The sequence below is a fragment of the Salvelinus alpinus genome, chromosome 36 (assembly GCF_045679555.1).
Source record: "Salvelinus alpinus chromosome 36, SLU_Salpinus.1, whole genome shotgun sequence".
Classification (NCBI taxonomy): Eukaryota; Metazoa; Chordata; class Actinopteri; order Salmoniformes; family Salmonidae; genus Salvelinus; species Salvelinus alpinus.
The window spans coordinates 15,199,990-15,223,846 of record NC_092121.1 but is presented as its reverse complement, the minus strand read 5'-3'; the positions used below and the strand labels follow the sequence as shown (position 1 = coordinate 15,223,846).

General features: G+C 45.2%; 3 protein-coding genes across 3 annotated transcripts; 1 reads left to right on the top strand and 2 right to left on the bottom strand.

Annotated features, from left to right (window-relative positions):
* Positions 1–1,779: 1,779 nt before the first annotated feature.
* LOC139565201 (CCN family member 1-like) lies at positions 1,780–9,667 on the top strand. The gene is made up of 5 exons (XM_071385354.1): positions 1,780–2,033; positions 3,067–3,280; positions 3,935–4,351; positions 4,710–4,888; positions 7,188–9,667. The coding sequence occupies exons 1-5, from the start codon at positions 1,983–1,985 to the stop codon at positions 7,491–7,493; spliced, it is 1,167 nt and encodes a 388-aa protein (XP_071241455.1). The 5' UTR covers positions 1,780–1,982; the 3' UTR covers positions 7,494–9,667.
* A 1,265-nt stretch (positions 9,668–10,932) lies between these two features.
* Positions 10,933–16,859, bottom strand: LOC139564805 (ATP-dependent RNA helicase DDX39A-like). Its single transcript, XM_071384644.1, has 10 exons — positions 16,662–16,859; positions 15,468–15,680; positions 15,124–15,251; positions 14,752–15,028; positions 14,368–14,486; positions 14,110–14,241; positions 13,886–13,995; positions 13,555–13,699; positions 13,222–13,369; positions 10,933–11,152 (listed from the first exon to the last, which is right to left on the bottom strand). Exons 2-10 carry the CDS (start codon positions 15,673–15,675, stop codon positions 11,136–11,138), a joined length of 1,284 nt encoding a protein of 427 aa, XP_071240745.1. The 5' UTR covers positions 15,676–15,680; positions 16,662–16,859; the 3' UTR covers positions 10,933–11,135.
* Positions 16,860–17,378: 519 nt separating this feature from the next.
* LOC139565066 (volume-regulated anion channel subunit LRRC8D-like) lies at positions 17,379–23,095 on the bottom strand. Its single transcript, XM_071385097.1, has 5 exons — positions 22,806–23,095; positions 21,106–22,198; positions 20,748–20,998; positions 19,651–20,028; positions 17,379–19,521 (listed from the first exon to the last, which is right to left on the bottom strand). The coding sequence occupies exons 2-5, from the start codon at positions 22,030–22,032 to the stop codon at positions 18,399–18,401; spliced, it is 2,679 nt and encodes an 892-aa protein (XP_071241198.1). The 5' UTR covers positions 22,033–22,198; positions 22,806–23,095; the 3' UTR covers positions 17,379–18,398.
* Positions 23,096–23,857: the final 762 nt, after the last annotated feature.

The window sequence follows — 23,857 nt, the reverse complement described above, 5'->3', positions numbered from 1 at the left end:
AAGACACGGCGGTTGGAACCAAAAAATCTCAAATTTGGACTTATCAGACCAAAGGACAGATTTCCACCGGTCTAATGTCCATTGCTTGTGTTTCTTGGCCCAAGCAAGTCTCTTCTACTAATTGGTGTTCTTTAGTAGTGGTTTCTTTGCAGCAATTTGATCATGAAGGCCTGATGCAGTCTCCTCTGAACAGTTGATGTTGAGATGTGTCTGTTACTTGTACTCTGTGAGGCATTTATTTGGGTTGCCATCTGAGGTGCAGTTAACTCTAATGAACTTATCCATTACAGCATAGGCAACTCTGGGTCTTCCTTTCCTGTAGCGGTCCTCATGAGAGCCAGTTTCATCATAGCGCTTGATGGTTTTTGTGAATGCACTTGGAGAAACTTTCAAAGTTCTTGACATTTTCCAGATTGACTGACCTTCATGTCTTAAAGTAATGATAGACTGTCGTTTCTCTTTGCTTATTTGAGCTGTTCTTGCCATAATATGGACATGGTCTGTATACCACCCCTGCCTTGTCACAACACAACTGATTGGCTCAAATGCATTAAGGAAAGAAATTCCACAAATTAACTTTTAACAAGGCACACCTGTTCATTGAAATGCATTCCAGGTGACTACCTCATGAAGCTGGTTGAGAGAATGCCAATAGTGTGCAAAGCTGTTATCAAGGAAAAGGGTGGCTACTTTGAAGAATCTCAAATATAAAATATATTTTGATTTAACACTTTTTTGGTTAGTACATGATTCCATGTGTTTTATTTCATAATTATCATGTCTTCACTATTATTCTACAATGTAGAAAATAGTAAAAATGAAGAAAAATTATTGAATGAGTAGGTGTGTCCAAACTTTTGACGGGTACTGTATGTTTGCATGATTGCTGTAGTTTAACAGTGTGTCAGTGGATTGTGGTATGTGTGTCTAACTCTTAACACAGTATCAGTGTGTAACAGGGCACACTATGTGGTCAAAGTGTGTACCAGCTCAGGTAAACCGAGAGCTTCCTGTGTTCGTGTCCATGGGAGCGAGCCCAGGATTAGCCCGACTGTTCTCACCTCCATCCGCTCTGCTTTGGTCTGGACTCACCACCACTGGACCTTTAGCACACTCCCTCCTTCAATAAATGTCTGTGAGAGAAAGAGAGAGCAACGAATGAAGGCCACGTAGAGGGGCACCAAGGGAACCTATGAGGAAGGTAAGATGGATGTTGACGACAGACAGGATATGGAAGGAGGAGAGAGTGATGGATTGAAAGGGGTTGTTATCGCTATCATTTTCACCATCACCTTTGTAGACTTGTGCAATATTTTGGTATATCAGAGCTAATTCCACTGAAACGTCTACATGCCCATCTATATGTATACTTTATCTGTCTCGCTCTCCTCGTCAAGTATTTTTTATAAAGAAGGGGACCAAATTCCTAACTGTTTTCTATGGCTGTTCCAGTATTAATGTAGCACACACTAGCCAGCTGAGTATATTTATCTTGCCTTTCACAAAACAACAGCTGGACAGAGGTATGCGTGTGAAAACAACTTAAAAGCATCAATAATATTATTTTAATTCAAACATAAATAAATAAACACCAAAAGCCAGGTCCTCTTTGGAATGTAGTAATTCAGATTTCATTTTTTTTATGAATGAACGCATTCATATTTGGCCACGCCTCAAACCCCTCCTCCCGGTTTGGAATACCCTGGCCTCATGCCCGCCTCTTAATTGGCTAGACCGACTGTGGTAGGCGGAGCTGCAACAAAAGCACGGGGGTAATATATAACCGAGCTGCAAAAATTAATCGATTGAAATGTGCAGGTGTTGATATTCTATGAAGAACACTACACATTAATTTTGGAATTACTGCGCCTTGTTTGACAGTTCCCGTTGTGGGGTTTTGTTCGTGGACTAAAACAACAATTATCTTCTTGTGACAGAATATATATTTTCTTTATTTTTTCATTCAATTGTCATTTGACAACATGAGGACGTTAGTATTGCTTGTTCTGTTTCAAATGACGACTATTGCCTTGGTAAGTGTATGAAATGTTTTTGTACTATATTGGCTTCAGCCAAGCTTGTGTAAACATTGTAAATAGAAGTTCACGTGTCGGTTCGGTCTCTTGTCAGCACAGTGGCGGGTAGTCAACAGACTGCACCACCGACAAGCGTACTGGTCCTCTATCTTCAGCGTAATAAGAAATACCCTTTGGGTCTCTGAATATAGCGTTAATGTGAAGGCACTGTGAATTTGATGTTACAGTTGAGTAAATGCTGTCGTTTTACATTTTACAGTGAACATTTATGGCCAGATGGGGCCACCCCACTACTAAAATCTGTTTCCAGAAAAAGAAGTAGGGTACTGTACTCTGTAATGAAAGTGATGTTGACCACAGTGTCTTCTATACACTAAGATAGAGACAGAAAGGAACAGCGTAGTTATCTGACTCTAATGCATCACATGACAGACGATGTTAACCTGACTCAAGTGCTCATGTTTTACCTGGGTTCCTGAATATCATTGGAATAATGGACCACTACTGCCCTTTAAACCCCAGTGGCACACAAGGACCCAATTAGGGCTCCCAAACTGAGATGAAAAGTGACACATTCAGGTCTGGAAATAGATGGAACCTGCTGTGCGGAAACAATTTAGGCCCCACCACTCAATCCCCCTGGCCCAGGATGGCATGGCAGCAGAGGTATACTTTGGATAGTCTTATCCAACTGTAGACAGGCTGACCCAAAACCTTTTTATCAGGGTTATGGGGGGGCTGTGGTGTTGGGACTCAGGGATGGGGTCACATTGAATTTCTCTTTCATCCCTGCCAAGAGGAAGGCGACAGCAACAGAGGGTGGGAAAGTGTCCCGGAGGGTTGGTGCTACTGGGTATTTAGTGAATATTTAAGCCAAACACACTTTGAAGATCTGTGCTCTGTGTAGCCTGACTCCACTTGAAACAAACAGTTCCTCGTTCTATTAATGTTTAGGCTATGAACGGCCCTCATTGAAATACTTTTTTCAATCCTCTGTATTGCATCATTCCCTCCAACCTGCCCCCTGTAGGTGAGTGCTGGCTGCCCTGTGATGTGTGAGTGTCCGGCTGGCCCCCCCTCCTGTCCCCCGGGGGTCAGCTCTGTACCTGACGGTTGTGGCTGCTGTAAGGTGTGTGCTGCCCAGCTCAACCAGGACTGCCACGACTCACACCCCTGTGACCACCACAAGGGTCTGGAGTGTAACTATGGCAATGATGTGGGCCACACTCATGGCATCTGCAGGGGTATGTACACAATACAAACGGGGTTGTCAGGGTTCATGAGGGTTGAGTTTAGTCTGGGGTTGTATGGATTCAATGAAAAGTGAATGTCGGTCATCTTTGATATGGATCTGGGGTTTGAAACTGGTGCCATGTTTAGAAGAGAGCATCTTCCTGAGCCACACTGCTGAGAGCAGGGGGCAGAATGTATTTATCTAGCTCTGTGTCTTGCCGCATGCGCACAAACACAGGGGTATTTTTATGTGTGGGGGGGGGGGGTTCTATATAAAGGAGGGTATTTCGGGGTGTTGTATGGAAGTCCCGCAGAGGGACTGAAGCGGAACGACATTGTAAACAAGTCAAAATTCCACTCAGGACTAAGAATAGAGGCTCCTTCATTAAACTAGGGATAGAGTGTCTACCTCCTCTACTGTCATTTCACTTCCTACTTCTAATACACAATTAGTTCTGGACCTTTCTTGTTGATGTGCCCATTCTCTCTCTCTATTCCTTTGTCTTTGTTGTCCCTCTCCTCCACTTTGTTCATTACCTCACTCAACTTGAACTCATTGTGTTTTAAGCAATACAACCAAAGGCATGGCCATAGGCTAGTGATACCTCAGAGCCTTCTACATACAGACATTAAGTCTATCCTTTTTTATCTGTCTCCCCTAACAGCGAAGCTCGAGGGTCGCTCCTGCGAATACAACGGACGGATCTACCAGAACGGGGAGAATTTCCAGGCTGGCTGCAAGCACCAGTGTACGTGCATTGACGGGGCGGTGGGCTGCGTGCCCCTGTGCCCCAGCCATGTGCCCCTGGCATCGCCCTCCTGCCCTGCGCCGCGCCTGGTCAAGGTGCCTGGGCAGTGCTGTCTCAGTATCGACTGCCACAAGGGCTCATCCGTTGTACCCCCAGTACAACGGCACGCACTGCCTCCAGCCTACCCGCCTTTCCCCTTCATGCCCTACCCTGCCTACCCCTACAAACCATACCCCAAGCCGTACCACTACAAACCCAAGGATACCATGGGAAACGAGCTGGTGGAGGTAGAGAAGAAGTGGGACAAGCTGCGCGGGCACAAGCACCTGGCGGGTAAGAGAGGGCGCCGTGATGTTGCCTTAGAGTGCCGTCTGTTTCCTCCCTGCAGTAAACGCTATGTTTGTGTTTTAGCCCCCGACTCACAAACAGACCCACTGTGCACTCCTAGCCTTTCCCCTGCATGTGTGTGTGTGTGTGTCAGTGCGCCATGTTTTCCACTGACTACTTGTGCACCAGAGGCACACACACCACTCTCTCCCAGCATATACCTCTGTCGTCCAGCTTTTCCTTCTCTGTAATCACCCTCCTCTATGCGTCAGTGTTGCCTGTTCTGTGAATGAGGCCAGTGTGCTTACATCTCTCTGTGCCTCTCCCTCTGGTCCTCTCTCCCCCACTCTCTCCTTCCGTCCAGCATGGAGGCAGTTTGGAGGGCAGTGTGTGGTCCAGACCACGAGCTGGTCCCAATGCTCACGCAGCTGTGGGATGGCCGTGTCCTCTCGTGTCACCAATGACAATGCCCGGTGTAAGCTTGTGAAGGAGACGCGTCTGTGCAACATCCGGCCCTGCAGCTCCATGTCCATCCCCGTCAAGGTAAAGTGTGTGTGTGTGTGTGTGTGTGTTGTAGTAAACATCTTGTAGTAAACAGTCTATGTGGCATCGATATTAGTCAAACATTTACTCGTGTCAAAATTGACTACAAAGTATAAATGGGATAATTTGGGTCATAAAGTCAGTCTCGTCCCAAACTGAGATTTGTGAGATAATTAGGGGAAAATGGCATGTCACAAATGAAGGGTACCACGACAGGTTTTTTGGGTTGGGTTTATTTCAATCTTGCCCACAGCAATCATCAATTTGGAACCCAGCTGCACGCATCCCCGGTCGTATTGCCCAAGGTAAATTTGGTTTGACATTCAATATCACTATGGGGCTAGCTAAGGACCAGTGAATCACACAATGTATATGCGACAATATTTTAAAATGTCAACAGCCCCAAATTTTATTTAATTATAAGCTGTAGAAATGAATATACATATATTGAAAGCATTTAATTAGACAACTGAAAGATGTGCGACATGAAAATATTGTCCCATTTACATTGTGTAATTTGACGGTCCTTAACTAGCCACAACTAGCACACTGGCCAGCTGAAGCTAATTGGCAAAAGAAGTTGGCTAGCTTGCTAGCTAGTCTAGGCTACTTCCAGACAAGACGTGGTTAGACTGTTTCACGTTATCTAGAACAGGGGTTCCCAACCTATGGGTCACGGCCCCCCATAAGTTGCGCCAACATTTCGTGGTGGGGCGTGGGACATTCCTTGATTTGAGATGACGCATACATCGGTGACACTTTAGGCTAGAAACAAGTGGTAAAATGCCAGAGGAACACTTGACTGATGCACATGGGAATATATTTGGTTTGGCTCTATGACATTCAGAAGCGGAGCTACGACCTTCTAAAGTCGAGGAGTCAAAGAAATTGGACTTCGCTTGAGAAGTAATCTTATACAATGTGCGACTGTCGCAATCAATTGATCTATTCACTTTGTTTAAAAGAGAATTATGTATAATTAAATTGAGTTCATATAAATACCAAAAAACACATTTGGTAGTGGAATAACATTTGGGGAAATCGGGTCTAGAACTTATTTTCCTGATCTATTATGATTATCATCAAAAAGATGTCAAGAGTCTTGTTAAACTACAGAGAATTGAAGGAAATTACGTTCAAATAACATTTTCCTAAGTCCTTCACGTTAAACCAAATAAAGCTGGTCGTGTATTTAATATAGGCTAAATCAATAAACAATCATTTCAAAAATAAAGGGGGGGGGCCTGACTTTTTTTATGTGAAAAAGGGGGCCCTGGAGTAAAAAAGATTGGGAACCCATGGGCTAGAAGAGTGAGTGACTAACTGTGTACTGTTTTTGACAGAGTGAAAGTACAAACTCTTCCCACATTCTTACACACACGAGACACCCACATCAAAGCACTCCTCCATGACCCAAATCTCGTTCTCAGTCGCATTTCCTAATGAGGAGAATTGAAACCGAGGCTAATTCAGGAAGTTCAGTCCACCTTTAAGGAAGGGATTGCAGCGGTCACCATTTTGGTGTGGCAACCATTTAATAGTCCCCCTGCCTTCATACATTGTAGGTACATGTATTTAGGTCAATGCCTGCATCCCAGTCTAAACCTTAGGAGACTGTGTGGACAGGGGTGTGCCCACGAGGTCACATCCATATGAATTAAGTGCCCCTCCCTCTGGCAAGCTCCCCCAGTGTGGGTCTGAGCCCACTCTATTCACAGTACTGTTGCTGTGGAACAAGTTCAACTGAACTGTGAATGGAAAAAGCATAATTAGAAGACCTAAAGACCAACAGTACAAGGCACCAAATAGTTGTGACAGTGGAATGTAGAGACTCTTATCCTTGAGTTCTGTGGGAGCTAACATGTAGCCACATCCACCATGCTACCAACCGCTCCCACTCTGCCCAGGTCTCTGAGGTGATAATAGGCCCTTGTGTGTATGACGCAAAGCGCTCTCTATTCTCCCACTCCCTCGCTTTCTCTCGTTTCATGCAACACCCTTAAACACTCTCCCTCTCTACATCTCACCAGAGCAGTGATTCACTGATGAGTCTGGTTGTTAGGCACCTGTCTTAATATGTTCTCTCTGTGTTTTGAGAGTTGTTGGGGCGTTAATGTGACACTATGCCACCTCATAACTGTTGGATGCCCACCCACCCATACCATCACCATGCCCCTCTAGCCCTGGTCTTGTTTTGACCTTTCCTCAGATTTTCTCTCCTTGTGCCAGCATAAAAACTGCAGTTGTGGTTCACTGGGATTGTACAGTGACTAACCCAGGCTCTTTCTCTTCTCCATAGAAAGGGAGGAAGTGCTCCCGTACCCACAAGGCCCCAGAGCCCCTGCGTCTGTCCTATGCTGGCTGCCGCAGCACACGTCTCTACCGGCCCAACTACTGCGGCGTGTGTGTGGACGGTCGCTGCTGCTCGCCCCGCCGCACACGCACCGCCTCCGTGACCTTTGCCTGCCCTGATGGCGAGCACTTCGACCACTCCGTCATGTTCGTGCAGTCCTGCAAGTGCAGTGATAAGTGCAGTCATCTGAACGAGGTTGCCCTCCCGCCCCAGCAGTGGCTCTACGGAGACACACACAAGTTCACCGACTAGTGTCCCCCTCAAATCCCTCACTCGCTCCCCATCACTTTACCCCCCCAGCCAAGCCCCTGATAGAGACGTAGCCCTAAGAGTATCTTTGAGTAGACACTAGCCAGATGCAAAGATCCCCCACCACCCTCCTGGAGCATGTTTTGGGAGGCCTGGGTGAAGGAATTTGATTGGTTGATCTGCATCCTGGACAGAGATGAGTGACTAGTGCCGGCCTTAGAGTAGACACCCGGTCCATTGTGGTTCATCAACCGGTATCACCAAAGTGTGTAAATAGACAAACATGGATTTGTCCGGCCACCATTTTGTCACTCCCCATGCACTCCTGTACTCTGGGACTGAACCCGCACTGTGGGAACGATGGAAAAAGGTGGGACACACCCAATGCAGACTCCAACCCAGCTGCTGCACACACACCCAGTAGACTTGTGGACTTGGGATGGTAAGGTGTCACATTTCATGGTGACTGCCAGCATAGAGTAGGCCTGTCAATGGCAAGCAGGTCTGGTTTGAGTAGAAGGAGAATCAGACTCTCAAGAAAACAGAATGACTTATCCAGTAGATTTCCTATACCTGCTATTTGCGTAACCAAATGAAGACACTAAAAGACAGTTTTTGTGGGACAGAAGATGGAGCCTCCACAGAATGCTCTGGAAGGGACATTTGAATTTGTAATGATATTTATTGTTGTGACAGAGACGATGACACAGTGGTTGCCAATGAGAGAAGCGATGCTATGTTTGGAGCGGCATGACCGGAGGGCCCTGAGAGAGACAAAACAGCTGAGATCTGTCAGCAGAGAGAGGGGAGTTTCAGGAGGTCTGGGACTTAACCCCTGGTCACACCAGTGTTCACTGTAATCAAACAGCCACATTACCTGAGCAATAGTGGACGAAGACAACTCCCCAAGGAGAGATGTTATGGTTAGAGGCAGACTGGCGCAGAACCTGTTGGCTGAGGCTTTGTGTGTGTGATAAGTCATTACACAGTTGGACCAGTCTCCATTTCTTACTCAGCCCTGAAAAAGTGAGACATCTAACATAGCGCCAGCAGAACAAGCCTCTGATTCTGGCATTGAGAAGTCGTGTTGCTGATTTGAAGCAAATTACAATCCTGACTGAGGGGTAGAAAGAACCTCAGCCACCCTCTGGTTTGTTATAAAAATAAAAATGCCTGCATTTGAAGTAAACATATTTGTAACTAGCGGGCGGGACCGTTTGACTCAATCTGGCCTGTAATCTAGCAACTGATCCACAATACTCCACAAAACTCCTACTCATGTTGCTTTATGTTTGTGGCGTCTAAATCTGCTCTCTGCCATTGAAGGTTGACATGTCGACGATAACATCATGCTCATTAGAGACTGAAGCATACATGAGGACACTACAAAGGGATCAGCACTACAGCAGTTACAATTGCATGGACATGTGTCAGTAGTCTGTTATAGCACCTCGAAGAGATTAGCATAACAGTTGTCTGAAGTTGGAGGTTAAGATTCTGTATTGGTGAGACATGGACCTCTTTAGAATGACTAAATTCTCCCCTATTAAGACGGGTTGATAATTAATGCGCCTTGTTCATGACTTAATCGGAGTGGTATATCTCAGACTAAAAGATGTGTAATTCACATGCTTTTCCCTCTGACTATGAAAAGTAGAGGATTCAAGTATTGAAGCCCATGAGATTTTTTACTTGCCTTGTTTAAGTGTTGATTTGTATTTTTCTATGATTCAACATTTGGTACAACTTTTAGGTTGGAACAGGCTTTCATAGTTGCCGCACACAGCCTGTTAGGTGATTGACTTTAAAATAAAAATGGAAGTTCTGATTGGTTAGACACTGCCATCACTCTTACCTATGTAGATTGTGATTTAGAAGTATTTGGTTTTATAACTGGACACTATAGAGCAGCTATGTACAGATGCATCCTTGTTTGAGTTTCTGCCATGTACATGCCAATCCATTTGAGTTAACTTATAACAAGTCCATGTATAGCTAGCACTGAGCAAGTCTGGGTTCTGTGATGTGGGCACAGCACACTGTCATTTGACATCTCTATGCTTTATTGAACAAGTGATTGAAAACTTGTAGAGGCAAATATCTGGTTTTGTCCTGACTTTGATTTACTGGCTATTTGAGTTCATGCTGCATTTGGAATAAAAAATGTTTCACGAACACCCTGGATGTTGATGTATTACCCCCCCCCCCCCAAAAAAAAAGTGCACACACAGTTCTGACTAGTACAGATACAACCGGAAGTGACTTTCATGGCAGGTTAGAATAATTCAACGTGGCATGTTGGGAAAAGAGTTAGCTAAAATGCTTTCCTAAACCGCTACAAATGTCACGCCTGCACTCCTAGCTCCCAAACTGTCGGCATTCTCCCTACAGTGCTCAGCGTCGCCCACAAATGGCTCATGTGAACTACAATCCCGATGTGGCATTTTACCGTTTAGAAACGTCGGATTGCTTGCGATACAGCTTTCGAAACATATGGCCCTCATCTTTCACCATCGAGAAAGTCATTCGAATAAGATTCTTTAGCAGTTTCACAGATCTACCCAGCTATGTATGGATGCCTCAAAGCTACTCATCCACATGTTCGGAGCACGCTAGATAGATAATCCGCACAGTTGCCCGTAAACACTAACATGGAGATGTGGTCTGGTGGGAACATTAACCCTGACCCTATTAAAAAGGTATCAATTTAACCTTTGTTTTAGAAAATAATTTCGCTGATAACGGTTCTATGCTTCCAAAACCATACCGCAAGCAATGCATGTTAATGTTCAGACAGTCAGGGCTCTAAACAAGACACCGTCGTGTAATGAAACCGTGGGATGATCAACGGCTATACTCCCTTTAGTCACAACCCGGTTTCACTAAAGATAGCTGGGGAAATATGGTTGTAACACTATACAGGGATGTGGCCAATTAGCATTAAAAGGTTTTATTTGATAGACGCTTATAACCTTTTGATTACTGTATAAATAAAATGTTCTATTAGGCAGATATGCGATTACCCAATGGAAGGATGCCGCAGATGTCCCGCTCCCATTAATAGAGCCATGATCACTGGGGTCAATCATGCACCAGCAGACAGACAATATGGTTCTTCCAAATCAGCCGTGATGGCCCCTCCTTTTACGAGCCCTTACAAAGAATTGAGTTGTGCCTAGATTTCCTAGCTGTGACAGTGAGCCAGCGTACAACCACCACATGCTTGGGACTCACAGTATAGAGTAACTTCCAAGAAGCCCTTCACACTTTCCTGATGTTGCGTTTTAGATTTGGCCCAACGTTTTGTAAGATTGCATGCAATCTGAAAGCGGAATTGATGGTCCTATTTAACTAGCAAAAAAATTAAAATAAAAGTAATTTGAAGATTTGCATAATGTGCACATTGTAAGTAACATGTAATCAGTCAAAATTACACCAGAAATTGGAATTTTATCAAAAGTTTTAATTTCATTGACCAAACCACAACAAATTTAAAACCGGAAAACACCCAATGATACATTCAAATAAAAAACTTGGTAAACATAGTCAAGGAACAGAGCTTAAAATAAAACAGCGAGGAGGGTTTTTCATCCAAACAAGGACAGAGATTCAGGGTTAGGGAACATTTCTTCTCGGATGGAGGACTCATCTGGACTGCTCAACTAGAGAGAAAAAAAAAGTGGTGGGTGAGAAAGGAGAGAAGAGACACTGTTCTGAAGACCATTTCCATAAGCAACAGCTGGGCATTCAGCTTGTCACAGGTTAATATGTATGGGGTCTCCATTCACTAAGACCTACCCAGTTCAGGGCTGACCCCACATTTGTCTTTATGGCACATAAGAAACCTGAGATTCATGCATGTCTCAGTGGACTAATCCACTGGAGGCCACAGGCATGGCACAGTCCAAGGGGATTGTGGCGAAGAGGCACAAAACACCTCTCCAGAATGCGCTCTCCCGCCAATTCGTGCACATTCATTGTGTGAATCGTTAGCCCTTTGTTAGTGTCCATCAATTCCCCATCACAAGTAGTACATTTCCCATTGATTTACATAATTTCTGTTAATGTATTTATTATTGCAGTCTTGTTCTCACTGTCAGTGCGCACAACCAAGGCTACACTTGTGAGAAACAACTTTAGATGTATTTAATTCCATTTAGTAATTGTCTTTTGTTTAAAGTGCTCCTGTCAATGTTGAGTATAGAATTAGGCCTAAGGCTACCTGGCCTGCTTGCAAATGTAGACCTATAAAAATAAGCCCATTTGGGGATACGATTGCATTTCTGATTGGCGTAACTCACCACCACTAATGAGTTGGAGCTTTAAAGTAACCTCAAACAGCATGTAAACAAAGTCTGTTTACATACATTGAGAATGACAATAGTTACTCAATGTATTTGAAAAATCTTTCCTGCCCTCTTGATAACCACTGAGTAAAAGGGAAAAATATCATGCTCTGATCTAGTGGAAATGGCAAAATAAGCCTTCCTGATTACTTCTTATCCCTTGCGCAAATAGCCTACAGTGGCTTCTGTTCAGAGCTCACTGGTGCAGCAAAACAGGGGCCCAGAATATTTTATATAATGTGTCAAGTTTGCTAGCGCACGTGTCGGGCAGGACCCAATTGATAATGTTTTGAGTTTGGCTAGGCATGTCTGCAACAATGTGATTCATAGGATATTTAAACAATCAGAATATTTTTTTATCTGCAGGCTGCAATGTTTCCATCTTTTACATAGTTGGCAATAGAAGTGACTCATATATTTGTATATAATTTATTACCGCTGTTCCATAAAAAAGGGCATATGAAACCCTTAACTGGCACACAAAACCGGTAGAAATTGACTAAATTGGCATTCCACATGGGGGGGGGGGGGAAAGTTGCCAACCCCTGGTGTAACGTATTAGTGGCAACTTCAGGAGCATAATGGCAGAATCTGTGAAGGCCAGCAGGAGGATGGTCAGGTACTGGAACGCTGGCTCCTGAGTCATTGGTTTACACCTGTTGTATTCAGCGCACGTGGCAAATATACTTTGATTTGATATTTCATCAAAATGTGTGCTTAAAGCACATGTCAAACACTCTTCCCTCTGGAATGGGTTTAAGGGCTTTCTCTCCTCCCTTGGACCTAATTCATCAATCACGGTCACTGTTTAGTAAGGAACTCTACACCGGGTTGTTAAGGTCTTAATTGAAAGGAAAAACCAAAACCCAGCAGACACTAGGCCCTCCATGGAATGAGTTTGACACCTGGCTTAAAGCATCAGACAAGCCCGTAAAAAAAACTAAAAAAATCGACCAAACAATTGGTCGAAAGAACAGATGACTTGAGCGGCAAAGACTTTTGTGGAGGACAGCCCTACGTGGCAGTCCAATTCTCTCTAGTCACCACCATTACTCAATAAGTTATTATACCAGGCATTTATCTTGGGCGTTTCAATGAGCTGACATTTTCCCTCTGACCTTTCAGGCCCAGCATTAGAGTACTAATGATTAACAGATGTTGCATACCCCAAGCACAACAGGGCACAATGACATTTGTTATGATAGCCAAGTCAATTTTAGACTCTTCACTACATTCACTCCCCTTTAACATTGAATTAAACAATTGCCAGCAGACTGACAGAAAGACATAACTATGACTCAACTTACAAGAATAACAAGTAATGTCCGTTTGAATGGAGAAACCTCCATGGGAGGCTGCATGTATAAGGATGGAGAGAGCCTTACTGTAAGTGGAAATGTCGATCTCTTCTGGCAGCTCGGCCACATTGACCTCAAAGCGGTCCTGCACGTCATTCAAAGTCTTGGCATCGGTCTCGTCTGACACAAAGGTCACAGCCAGACCCTTGGTTCCAAACCGCCCAGCACGGGCCACCTGAGGGGCAAGAGAGTCAGATGGGAGTGACAACTCAAAGAATATATGAGCCTTTAGAGGGAGATCTACAGAGGCCAATGACAAGTTGATGAAATAGTCAGGTGCAATCATTGAAATAGGTATTTGGAAATACCATTCACTACCAGAAGAAAGGTGTTTGAGCATCCATCAGTTCTGTGACTCACCCTGTGTAAGTATGTGTCTGAGTCCTCAGGCATGTCGTAATTGAAGACAATATTGACCCGCTCGATATCCATCCCTCGACCAAACAGGTTGGTGGCTACCAAGATCCGCCTTTGGAAGTCCTTGAACTGCTGGTACCGGGACAGCCTGGGGATAGACAGTCAGAGGATTAACACAGCTGCTATAGATATTACTAGATGTAGAGGCTGCCCTTTGAAGGCAACTATGTGTTGAGTTAATTGAGGCTTTCAGCTGCATAAATTCAGCATTTGGGAATCCATTTAATTGGAGTTGTGTGAGAGAACGGCGTGCATGTAAGCGACAGAGACGGACCTCTCCTCCTGAGCCATGCCCCTGTGGATGGCAATGGCAGGGAAGTTCTGTTCCACCAGTAGCTGAGAAAGCGCCACACAGCGCTGCACTGACTTGACAAAGATCACCACCTAGAGGTACACAGGTGACATTACAGAACTATAGCAAACATTCACAAGGAAACAGCACAAACACGACTACCTTTTTACAGGGATAAAAATGATACCAATAGTGTGTGGGTTTACCTGGTTGAACTCCAGCACATCAAGCAGGTCAAAGAGCTTGCGGTTCTTCTCGCTGTCCTTCAGCTTGCAGTAGTACTGCTGCAGACCGTGCAGCGTCAGCTTGGTCTCATCATCTACAAACACCTCCATGGGCTACAGGAGACAGAGCATGTCACTTCAGAACCACAAAAATCTCCTTTTCTATGAAGACAGTTGTTTGTAAAACAGCATTTGGAGTCCATAACCGCATGAAGTGGCAGTACTACCCCCTGCACTCACATCCTGCATGAACTTGCGGCAGACCGGTCGAATCTCCTTGCTGAGGGTGGCGCTGAACATCATGCACTGCTTCTCATGTGGAGTTAGCCTGAAGATGTCCTGTACGTCACGCCTCATGTCTGAAACAAGAGAAATGGGACCATGGATAAAACAGCCAAGTCTCAAACTACCCCCCAGAACAGCCAAGTACCAAGACACTCATTTTGCTCAGTCTACATGTTATAACAGATCTCCACAGGGGAAAACCCGTGTTCACACATTACATTCAAGATTGCAATTGCTAGAATTCATATTTCAGGGGGGTACATAACAAAAACAGCTTGAATTAAAAGTTAAGAGAAAGGAGCATTTCCAAAAAGGACCAGAATAATAAGCAGGACTCACCCAACTGCTCCAGCATCTTGTCACACTCATCCAGGACAAAGTGCTTGACGTTCTTTAGGTTGAGGGTCTTGTTGCGGATGAGGGCCAGGATGCGGCCAGGGGTTCCCACTACAATGTGAGGGCAGTTCTTCTTCAGCACATCCTCATCCTTCTTGATAGACAGGCCCCCGAAGAACACGGCTGCCTTGACCGTGGGCATGTACTTGGAGAAGCGCTCGTACTCTTTGCTGATCTGGAAGGCCAGCTCTCGTGTGTGGCACATTACTAGAACTGACACCTAGAGGAAATGGTAGTATTTGATGCTAATAGATCACCTGTGGGTTATGCATAACAAATATTTGAAACTTGACATTCCAGAGTGCAGATACTGACCTGTCCATCCACAGGCTCGATCTGCTGTAGTGTGGCAAGAACAAACACTGCCGTCTTGCCCATACCAGACTTAGCCTGGCACAGGATGTCCATTCCCAGGATGGCCTGAGGGATGCACTCATGTTGAACTGGAAAACAATGAGACATTTGGTCAGTACACCATCTTTATCCAAACAAAAAAGCCATTGTTTACCATAACACACATTGTAATTGACAAAAAAGTCCACCAACACCCAATGACCATGGACACTCAGCCATCTATACATGCACTCCATTGTATCCAGACATGCCACGCAGCTATTCATGACCTCCATTTATGCCACTCATCCACCCATTGCACTCACCTTCAGACGGATGCTCAAAGCCACAGTCAACAATCGCGCGGAGCAGTTCTGGTTTGAGCAGGAAGTCCCTGAAGCCAGAGCTGTGGATGGAGACATAGGAGCCCTTCACCTCCTTCTTGCCTGCTGGGGCAGCCGTCTCTGGGGCTCCCTGAGGCTCCTCATCCTCTTCATAGTCCAGCAGCTCATTGTCAGCATCGTTCTCAGCCATTCTGACTACAGAAATACGTTTTAGAAGGGGGGGGGGGGGGGATAATGGCTGGTCATTCACACTAGTTGTCACCATTTGCTTTTGACTAAATATTGTCCCCAAGACCATATTTTTTTATAAAAATATGTATTCAATCAGGAGATTTAGTGGTTAACAGACTAACATCCCCACTATCTAACTACTTACAATGGAAATAAGCAATATTCTAAGGTAACGTTAGTCTAGAGCCCACTAAAGTTAACATTCAGTAACACCAAACCATCATAACGTTTAAATAAATCATGACGTTGACAGTTGCAGTTAACGTCTCAAATTAGCTAAGACATTACTATCGAGTTAAGTTGTTATCTAGTTGCAAACTATCCACGTTCAACAGCAAAATAAACAGCTCAATTATGTATTACAAACAAAACCAGGGGCCATGCTTGCTAGTTAGCAATTTGTAATAAATGGTAAGCAACTCAAAGGTTTCGTCAACAAGGGTTGGGATTGGCTAGCTCCGTAGCTATTTAACAGAGATATCTCTGACTTTACTCGTTACTATACGGATGTTACGTTAACGCAAACAACGTAATGAATCGACTCTGCCTTCTTTGCCGCACACAGCTTAGGCCAACCTACTTAGCTACCATAACTGCTAGTAATTTAGCTAACCTTAACTAATAAAACTATCAATGTAGCGAGCTATCGAACTAAGCCGACTATTGTCCAAATTACACAACATGTTCATTCACACGTGGCTAATTCCAAGTTTCGGAAGACTTAGACCGGTTTTGGTTAGCTAACGTTAGTCCTAGCCTAGCTAGCAAAATAGCCTTCCATATTCCCAGATGCCTTGCTCAGAACTAACACTGCTTACAATGAATTTGCTAATATATTACTTATCCAAAAACCATCAAAAGTTATTGGTAATTTCTAATACAACTACAACAACCAGAATATTCACACAAAAATACAGAAATAAGCAATATTAGCTACCGTCTTACCTCACAGTGATGTTACAATTCAACCTCCGAAAAATGCTCCTCAAAACCACATGGAGAGGCCTCAGTTTATAGGACAAGCCAGAACTTCCGCCTCCACTAAATATAGCAATATCATTGGTTTGTTTTACGTGTCAATTTGACGAAACTACTCGTAATCGTATCACGATTGGCTAAGTCAAGCTGTCAATCATTAGTGACGATAGGCACTGCTGCCGAAGATCTTTTATAACTAACCAAGATAGACCACAGCCTGTCGTTTCCAATGGGAAATAGTGGGCAAGCGCCAAGCACGAACTAGCGAGATCCTATTAGCCTGTTCTAGCCCCCATCTGCATATTTCCGTTAGGGAACGCCTACTCTGTGAAGTGCGCGTGTGCAATAGCTCGATTCGCATTTGCGCTCCTAAAAACGCGTTTTATTTTTACTTTGACAAATTGCAAAGTCTACAAATCTTAAATCGCCTGTTGTCTTTCATTATCATTTCCGATTGCGTTTTCTATTTTGTAATCTAATACCTTATAAAAACGTATTGGGCAGAAGTAAATTAAGCCATGAAAACAGATATAATTTTACATATATCATAAATGATCGCGTTTTTATGAATATTATGATATAATGTTGAATCTCATTTTAAAACATTATGGTACATGATCCAGGAAGTAGGCGGGACTTTCATAGTTTATTACATTAATTCAGTCAATAAGTTTGACCATGGTCTTGTGTACAGTAGAACACACACACACACTTCCTTTATTCAATAAAATGTATTTGTCCCGAAGGGGCAAATGTTTTTGCAAAGATTCATTGGAATGTGTTTTGTATTACGTTGCAGGTGTTATGATAACATAGTCCCAATCAGCACCAATAAGGGCATGTACTGTAATTAATATTATTAGTCGTACAAAAAAGTTTAACAAGTTTTAATAATTTCGATAGTCAGAATAAAGTGGTAATGTTCTGAACAAGCACACTATTGTATTAGTTTCACATCAGTGTTAGCTTCACAAAAGGTTGCACCCTATGCTAGTAAGATTAATTTGAGTTTTTTGAAGATTAAATATGTGCAAAACAAGTAGGAATAAATGTTCATGTTAATCTTATTGGTCGTTTAAGTCAATGTGTCCAATTTCAGTCTTTCCACATGTACAGTTTAGGCCTTTAAACTTCATAAGCTCATTGAAGCTCAGGGTATTGTCCTCCTCAGACAAACAAGTCCCAGAAAGCCCAGAGTTTCAGTAAGCCTGTGGAGGGATCCCTGAGCTCCGCCATGGAGATAATAACAATTGTTTCATGTCAATGTCTAATCCAGTGTAGCAGGACATGCATTCATCCAGTCTTATGCAGCCTCCTTCAAAGTACTGTTTTTACCTTGAAATTAAATGAATAGAGGACTCTCAAAGTGGAAGCAAAGACTTCTCAGTTTTTCCATAGGGTTACGTATATGGATGTTATATAAACTGTACAGGGACATAAGGTATCAAACATTTTACTGCAGCAAAGTCTATGAACTTTCGTCTAGGAAGATTGTGGATGTGTCAGCTCTGCAGTGATGTACCCCACAAACTCAACAAGTGATAAATATAGAAAAGAGTGGTCAAGAAGAAAAATAGGTGGTAAAAAATTAAATGTCAGAAATAAAACAAGCAGTAAAAAATATATGAATTGTCCGAAACAATACAAACACTACAAGATGTTGAATGTATTCTATGAATGGTTAGACAATATTAATCTCCAGTTCTATATCCGTGATTCCAGAGCGGAGGAGAAACTCCACTGGGTAGCCGAGAAGTAGGGGAAGCTATCTGAGTCTGGACGGGAGTGTGATTCTAAGGATTTGCCGGTATGAGAGCCAGACTGGGTTAGGAACTCCTTCACATGTCGTGGCAGTGCATGGAGCAGCCAGTCCTCCACCAGCAGACCTTCTCCATGCAGTCCTGAACAGCAGCCCAGCTCCATGGGCAGCTCCTCCAGACTGTTGCTGCGCAGGTCCAGGCGGGACAGCTGGCTCAGGTTGCTCAGCCCTGGAGGCAGGGAACCCAAGGAGTTGTGGGATACATTCAGGCTCCGCAGCTCCAAACAGCGACTGAAGAGCTCTGGAGGCAGGCTCTCCAGCCTGTTCCCACTCAGGTCCAGCTCGGTGAGAAATGTCAGCGCCCCTACATCTGCTGGCAGCTCGTCCAGCAGGTTTCCAGCCAGTAGGAGGCGACGTAGGTGGTGGAGGTTGAAGAGGGCCGGGGGAAGGCTCTGGAGCTGGTTGTACCCCAGGTCCAGGAGCTCCAGAGCACGCAGTACACCAACACTAGCCGGTAGGGCCAGAACACGGTTATGGGCCAGCCTGAGGCAGGAGAGGCGGCGGAGGTGCGCCAGCCCTAGGAGCTCCTCCAGGGTGCGCAGGCTGTTGTGCTGCAGGTCCAGGGTGCGCAGGCTGGTGAGGGCCAGCAGGGCAGAGGGCAGGCGCTCCAGGTGGCAGTCCTGCAGCTGCAACTCGGTCAGGCCGGCCACACGCCGCAGGCCCGTCAGCACCAGCAGCCTGGAGCCCTCGTTGTGGATCTCCAACCTCACCAGGCTCCCTGCCAACTCCCCCAGCTCCCCGGGCACACGCTGTAGCATGCCCCTCAGGACCAGCACCCGGAGGTGACGGAGCTGCCTGAGGCTTCCCAGGGCCCAGCCACGGCCCACCCCGCCCTCGCAGCCCAGCCGGCCAGAAAGGTGCAGCTCCTGCAGGCCGCGGAGAGAGTAGACCCAGCCAGGGATCTCTGCAGCCTGGGTGAAGGTGAGGTGCAGGACCTCCAGACGCTCCTGCAGAACCACCAGGGCACCAGGCTGCATGGCTGCAGTACAGTGGTACAAATGAAGCTCCCTGTTGTGACATATAAAACAGTTAAAGCCCCTTGTCTAGAACACACCAAGCCAAACACTTCTATAAAGTGTATATTGCATGTAGATTATTCTAATATTTGGTGGCTTCATTGTTGGCTATATGGCTCACCTGAGTGAGGTCATGTTGGCCACCTGTGCGGGGAGCTTGGCGTCTGAGATGAGCTCCAGCTTGAGCACCACCAGCTGGCTGAGGGTGAAGAGGGCGGGGGGCAGGCGCGGCAGGGCAACCAACTGCAGTAGGGCCCGTCCCTCTGGGTCGACCGTGGTCATGGAGCGCAGCCTCTCGGCACCCCAGCGCCTCTCCAGGCTCTCCTCCAGCAGGCGTGTCTCGCTGACGGGTGACAGGAAGACGGAAAGGCGCTGGGCCAGTAGGGGGTCGTACTGGTCAGCCATGTGTAACAGGAAGGCCAGGTCATTACATAAGTCAGGGACATCCCTCATGGAGCCCAGCTCCCTCAGTTTGTTAAAGGAGTATTGACGCAGGGAGCTGAGGGGTGCACAACCACAAACAGAGCACTGTATAGTTAACAACAAAGGTACTAAGAGTGTAATATGCTGCAGACAGTAGTGGAAAAAGTACCAAATTGTCATACTTGAGTAAAAGTAAAGATACCTTAATAGAAAATGAATCAAGTAAAAGTGAAAGTCACCCAGCAAAATACTACTTAAGTAAAAGTCTAAAAGTATTTGGTTTTAAATATACTTAAGTATCAAAAGTAAAAGTATATATAATTTCACAGTCTTTATATTAAGCAAACCAGACAGCATGATTTTCTAGTTTTTTTCATTTACGGATAGCCAGGGGCACACTCCGACACTCAGACTTCATTTACTAATGAAGCATTTTGTATTTAGTGAGTCTGCCAAACCAGATGCAGTACGGATGACCAGGGATGTTCTTTTGAGAATTGCGTGAATTGGACTGTTTTCCTTTCATGCTAAGCATTCGAAATGTAACAAGTACTTTTGGGTGTCAGGAGTAAAAAGTACATTATTTTCCTTAAGAATGTAGAGAAGTAAAAGTAAAAGTTAGTAAAAAATATAAATAGTAAAGTAAAGTAAACTACTTAAGTAGTACTTTAAATTATTTTTAATTAAGTACTTTATACCACTGGCTGCAGAGCAAATTAAAATAGATGGGAAAATAAAATGCAAATTACAGTCACAACACTCATAAAAATGTTGCCACTAATCTGCTATCCAGACCTGTGGAGGATCCAGCTGAGGGTGTAGATGCTCAGCAGGCCAAAGAGCCCCACCAGGCTGACGTAGGCCAGCAGCAACTTGTGGAGGACAGAGGCCAGGGCATGGGTACACTCAAAGGCACTGTAGCCAGTCAGGGCATGGGCCTGGGGCAGGCAGGTGTGGGTGAACGAGATGGAGCTCATCAGAGGAGTGGTGTAGCCCACTATCAGCACCACCAGCAGCAGCTTGAACACCGTCTGGGCCAAGTACACCTACAGCAGGAGAGAGGAGAAAACAGGGATAGTGAATGTGAAGGTGTGGTATGGTAAACAGATATATCAAAAAAGAGTTCAGACACGTTCAGTAAATGACCCCTGACCTTGTAAATGACTTCAGAGTTCTCACAGTGGGAGCGGAAGCGGCGCACCCTCTCGAACAGTGCCCTGGCCTGCTCCCCGTCACTCCGGTCCAAACTGGCAACCTGCCGTGAACCATCCAGCACCACAGGGGATTTGGAAGCCGGGACACGGGCCCGGGACAGAGACATGGAGGACAGGGAGGAAGTCCGGGAGAGAGTGGAGGGGCAGGGCGAGGGAGGGGCGGCAGTGGACGCGCTATCCGATCTCACCAGCAGGGGGCTGTCTGTGCCCGAGTCCAGGCTGGACTGGCGGTTGCGGGGTACAGGGGGTGAAGACAGGAGAGTAGGAGGAGGCGTTTGGAGATCCTGGGGGCCTGTCTCCTCCCCTCCCTCCTCCTGGCGGGCAGCATGGGACAGGGCGCGGGAGGTCCAGGGAGACTCACAGCACTTGGCCAGGATGGTCAGGAAGTGCTCTATGCGGGCGGAGGTGAGGGGGAAGTGGAACCAGAAGCAACCGCTGGCCAATAGCACCAGGGACTGGAGTAGAGCCACATAGGGGAAGAAGCGGGAGTACCAGGGCAGGGCCTCATGGTAGCACACCTGGCTAATGTAGACGTACTGCTGGTAGTCCAGGTGGGTGCGTCTGCCCCTAGCAGGGGTCCCAGGGCTGGCTGGTAGGGGGGATGGTTTGGTGGGGGGCCTGTTAGGGGGCTGGGGTTGAGGTACGGCACCACTGCTGGAGGAGGTGTTCTGGTTAGTAGGGGTGGTAGTGAGGTCCAGGGGGAGACACACCACCCTGTCGCGAGATAGCAACAGGGTGCCTGACAACACAGATACCATGAGCATCAGCACCACCAGGTACTCCATGAAGACCTCCCACCAGGGCTTCAGCAGCTTGGAGCTGCCCTGACGCTCACTCAGAGAGGCCAGCTCTGACAGGCTGAACATGGCTTATGCTGGGTGAAGGACTGACTAACAAAATGGTGGAATAGTGATTCTGCTGTCTCCAACTCCAATGCTTATTGTGCCAGGATCCAGACCTGAAAGAAATCAGTTGCAGCCCTCCAGTGGGACCAGGCCCAACATTTAAAAAACACTGGTGTAGGAGATTTGACTGTTGGGAAAGAGACAAAATCATCAGAAAAGGAAGTGAGAGGAAAAAGAGCACTTTATAGGAGACAGACTATTTACAAGACTGGCCTCCAGTTCAATCCATGACGTTTTTCCCCAACCAACAAGTCTTGTGGTTTAGAACTGTTACAGAGAGCTTTGTTATACAAAGTTAAAAGTGGCTACCCTACCCTGCTGAAAGATAATATGATTCAAAACTACTTGTTTAATATAGTTTAAGGTAATAGGGTAATATGTGACATGTCGTTGACTGTAGATTTAACTGAATGAGAGGACGTTTCTGGCTCCTGGTTGTCTTCTTCATCCCCCTGACACACACTGCCATATATTAGGCAGTAGTCTAGTCAGTATACCAGTGTGCCCTGGTTATGACAGGTAGGGTACACTAGAGGAAAAGTGCACTACAGAATATTGGAAGTGTCATTTGCATTGTGTTACACATTTATGTGAGTTTGACATTGGAATGCAATATTTCAGTAGCCAATATTTAGGCTAAGATTTGCATTCAAAGTTAATCAGTTATTAAATCAGATGCCTTAATTATTCTCAAGAGTTGTTAAATAACACAATGCAAAAATAATAAAACTTACCTGATACCACAGCACGTTTGTCAGCCAGCTTTTTCTTTCACAAAAACGTTTTCTTGTCTGTATGCTGCTCCTCAAACGGTGTCTAGAAAACAACAGTGAATTGCGCGGTGCATCGCTCTGGGGTGACTAGTCCGGTGCGGTCCGGTTCTCTCAAGAATGAAACTTCATAAAAAACTTTTTCTGTTGCTGGCGGTGACTGGTGTTGAGAGTGGAGCGCCGCGGCAGTGGTGACAAACACGGGGTTTTGGCTCTTTAACGGTTGTCATGACGAAGTGAGATGTTGAGAAGAAATCTAATTAATTTCAGCCCAGTCCGTAGCCAAAGCCTTTTATTGCAATAGAAGGCCTAGGCCTACTCCCCCCCAAAAGCCTAGGCCTACTCCCCCCCAAAAGTATTATTACAAACAAATATATTTTTTAAATAATAATTGACTACAAAAAATACAGTGTCTTTTGTGCTTATTTATTTCACCCTGGCTGGCACATGTTCCCTCTTACAGTAGCTTATAGGCTTACAATTTGTATAATGAGACTCCAATAAACCGAAAAGATGAAGGCTATTGTTCAGCTGCCGGGGCCAGGGAGATGAAGCCTAATGAGCTGTTTAGCTAGGCTAAATATAATTCAAATTACAATGCATAAAATTTCTTGTGAGATTAGTATTAATAGTGCATGGTCCCTTTTAAATAAACATAATAAATAAATAAAATGAACTCATGGGGTTACTTATTCGAACAATCAATGGACATTTGGAGACGAATGAGCGGGAGGACCGCTGTCAATCAAGGATCAGCGCTATCCGGGATCCTTGGGACATACCCCAATGAAGTTGAAATTTAAAAGGGTTAATGTAAGGGTTAGGTTATGGGTTAAGGTTAGGGTATGGGTTAAGTTTAGGGTTAGGGTTTAGGGTTTAGGGTAGGGATCGCACTGCCCGTCAATCAAATAGTCCAGAGCGCGCAGAGAGCCGATTATGACGTGCCCTGGGCTCCTTCTACGCAACGATGTAAATAACGGTGTAATTGCAGTTTTCAACACAGTGGCTCATTTGCA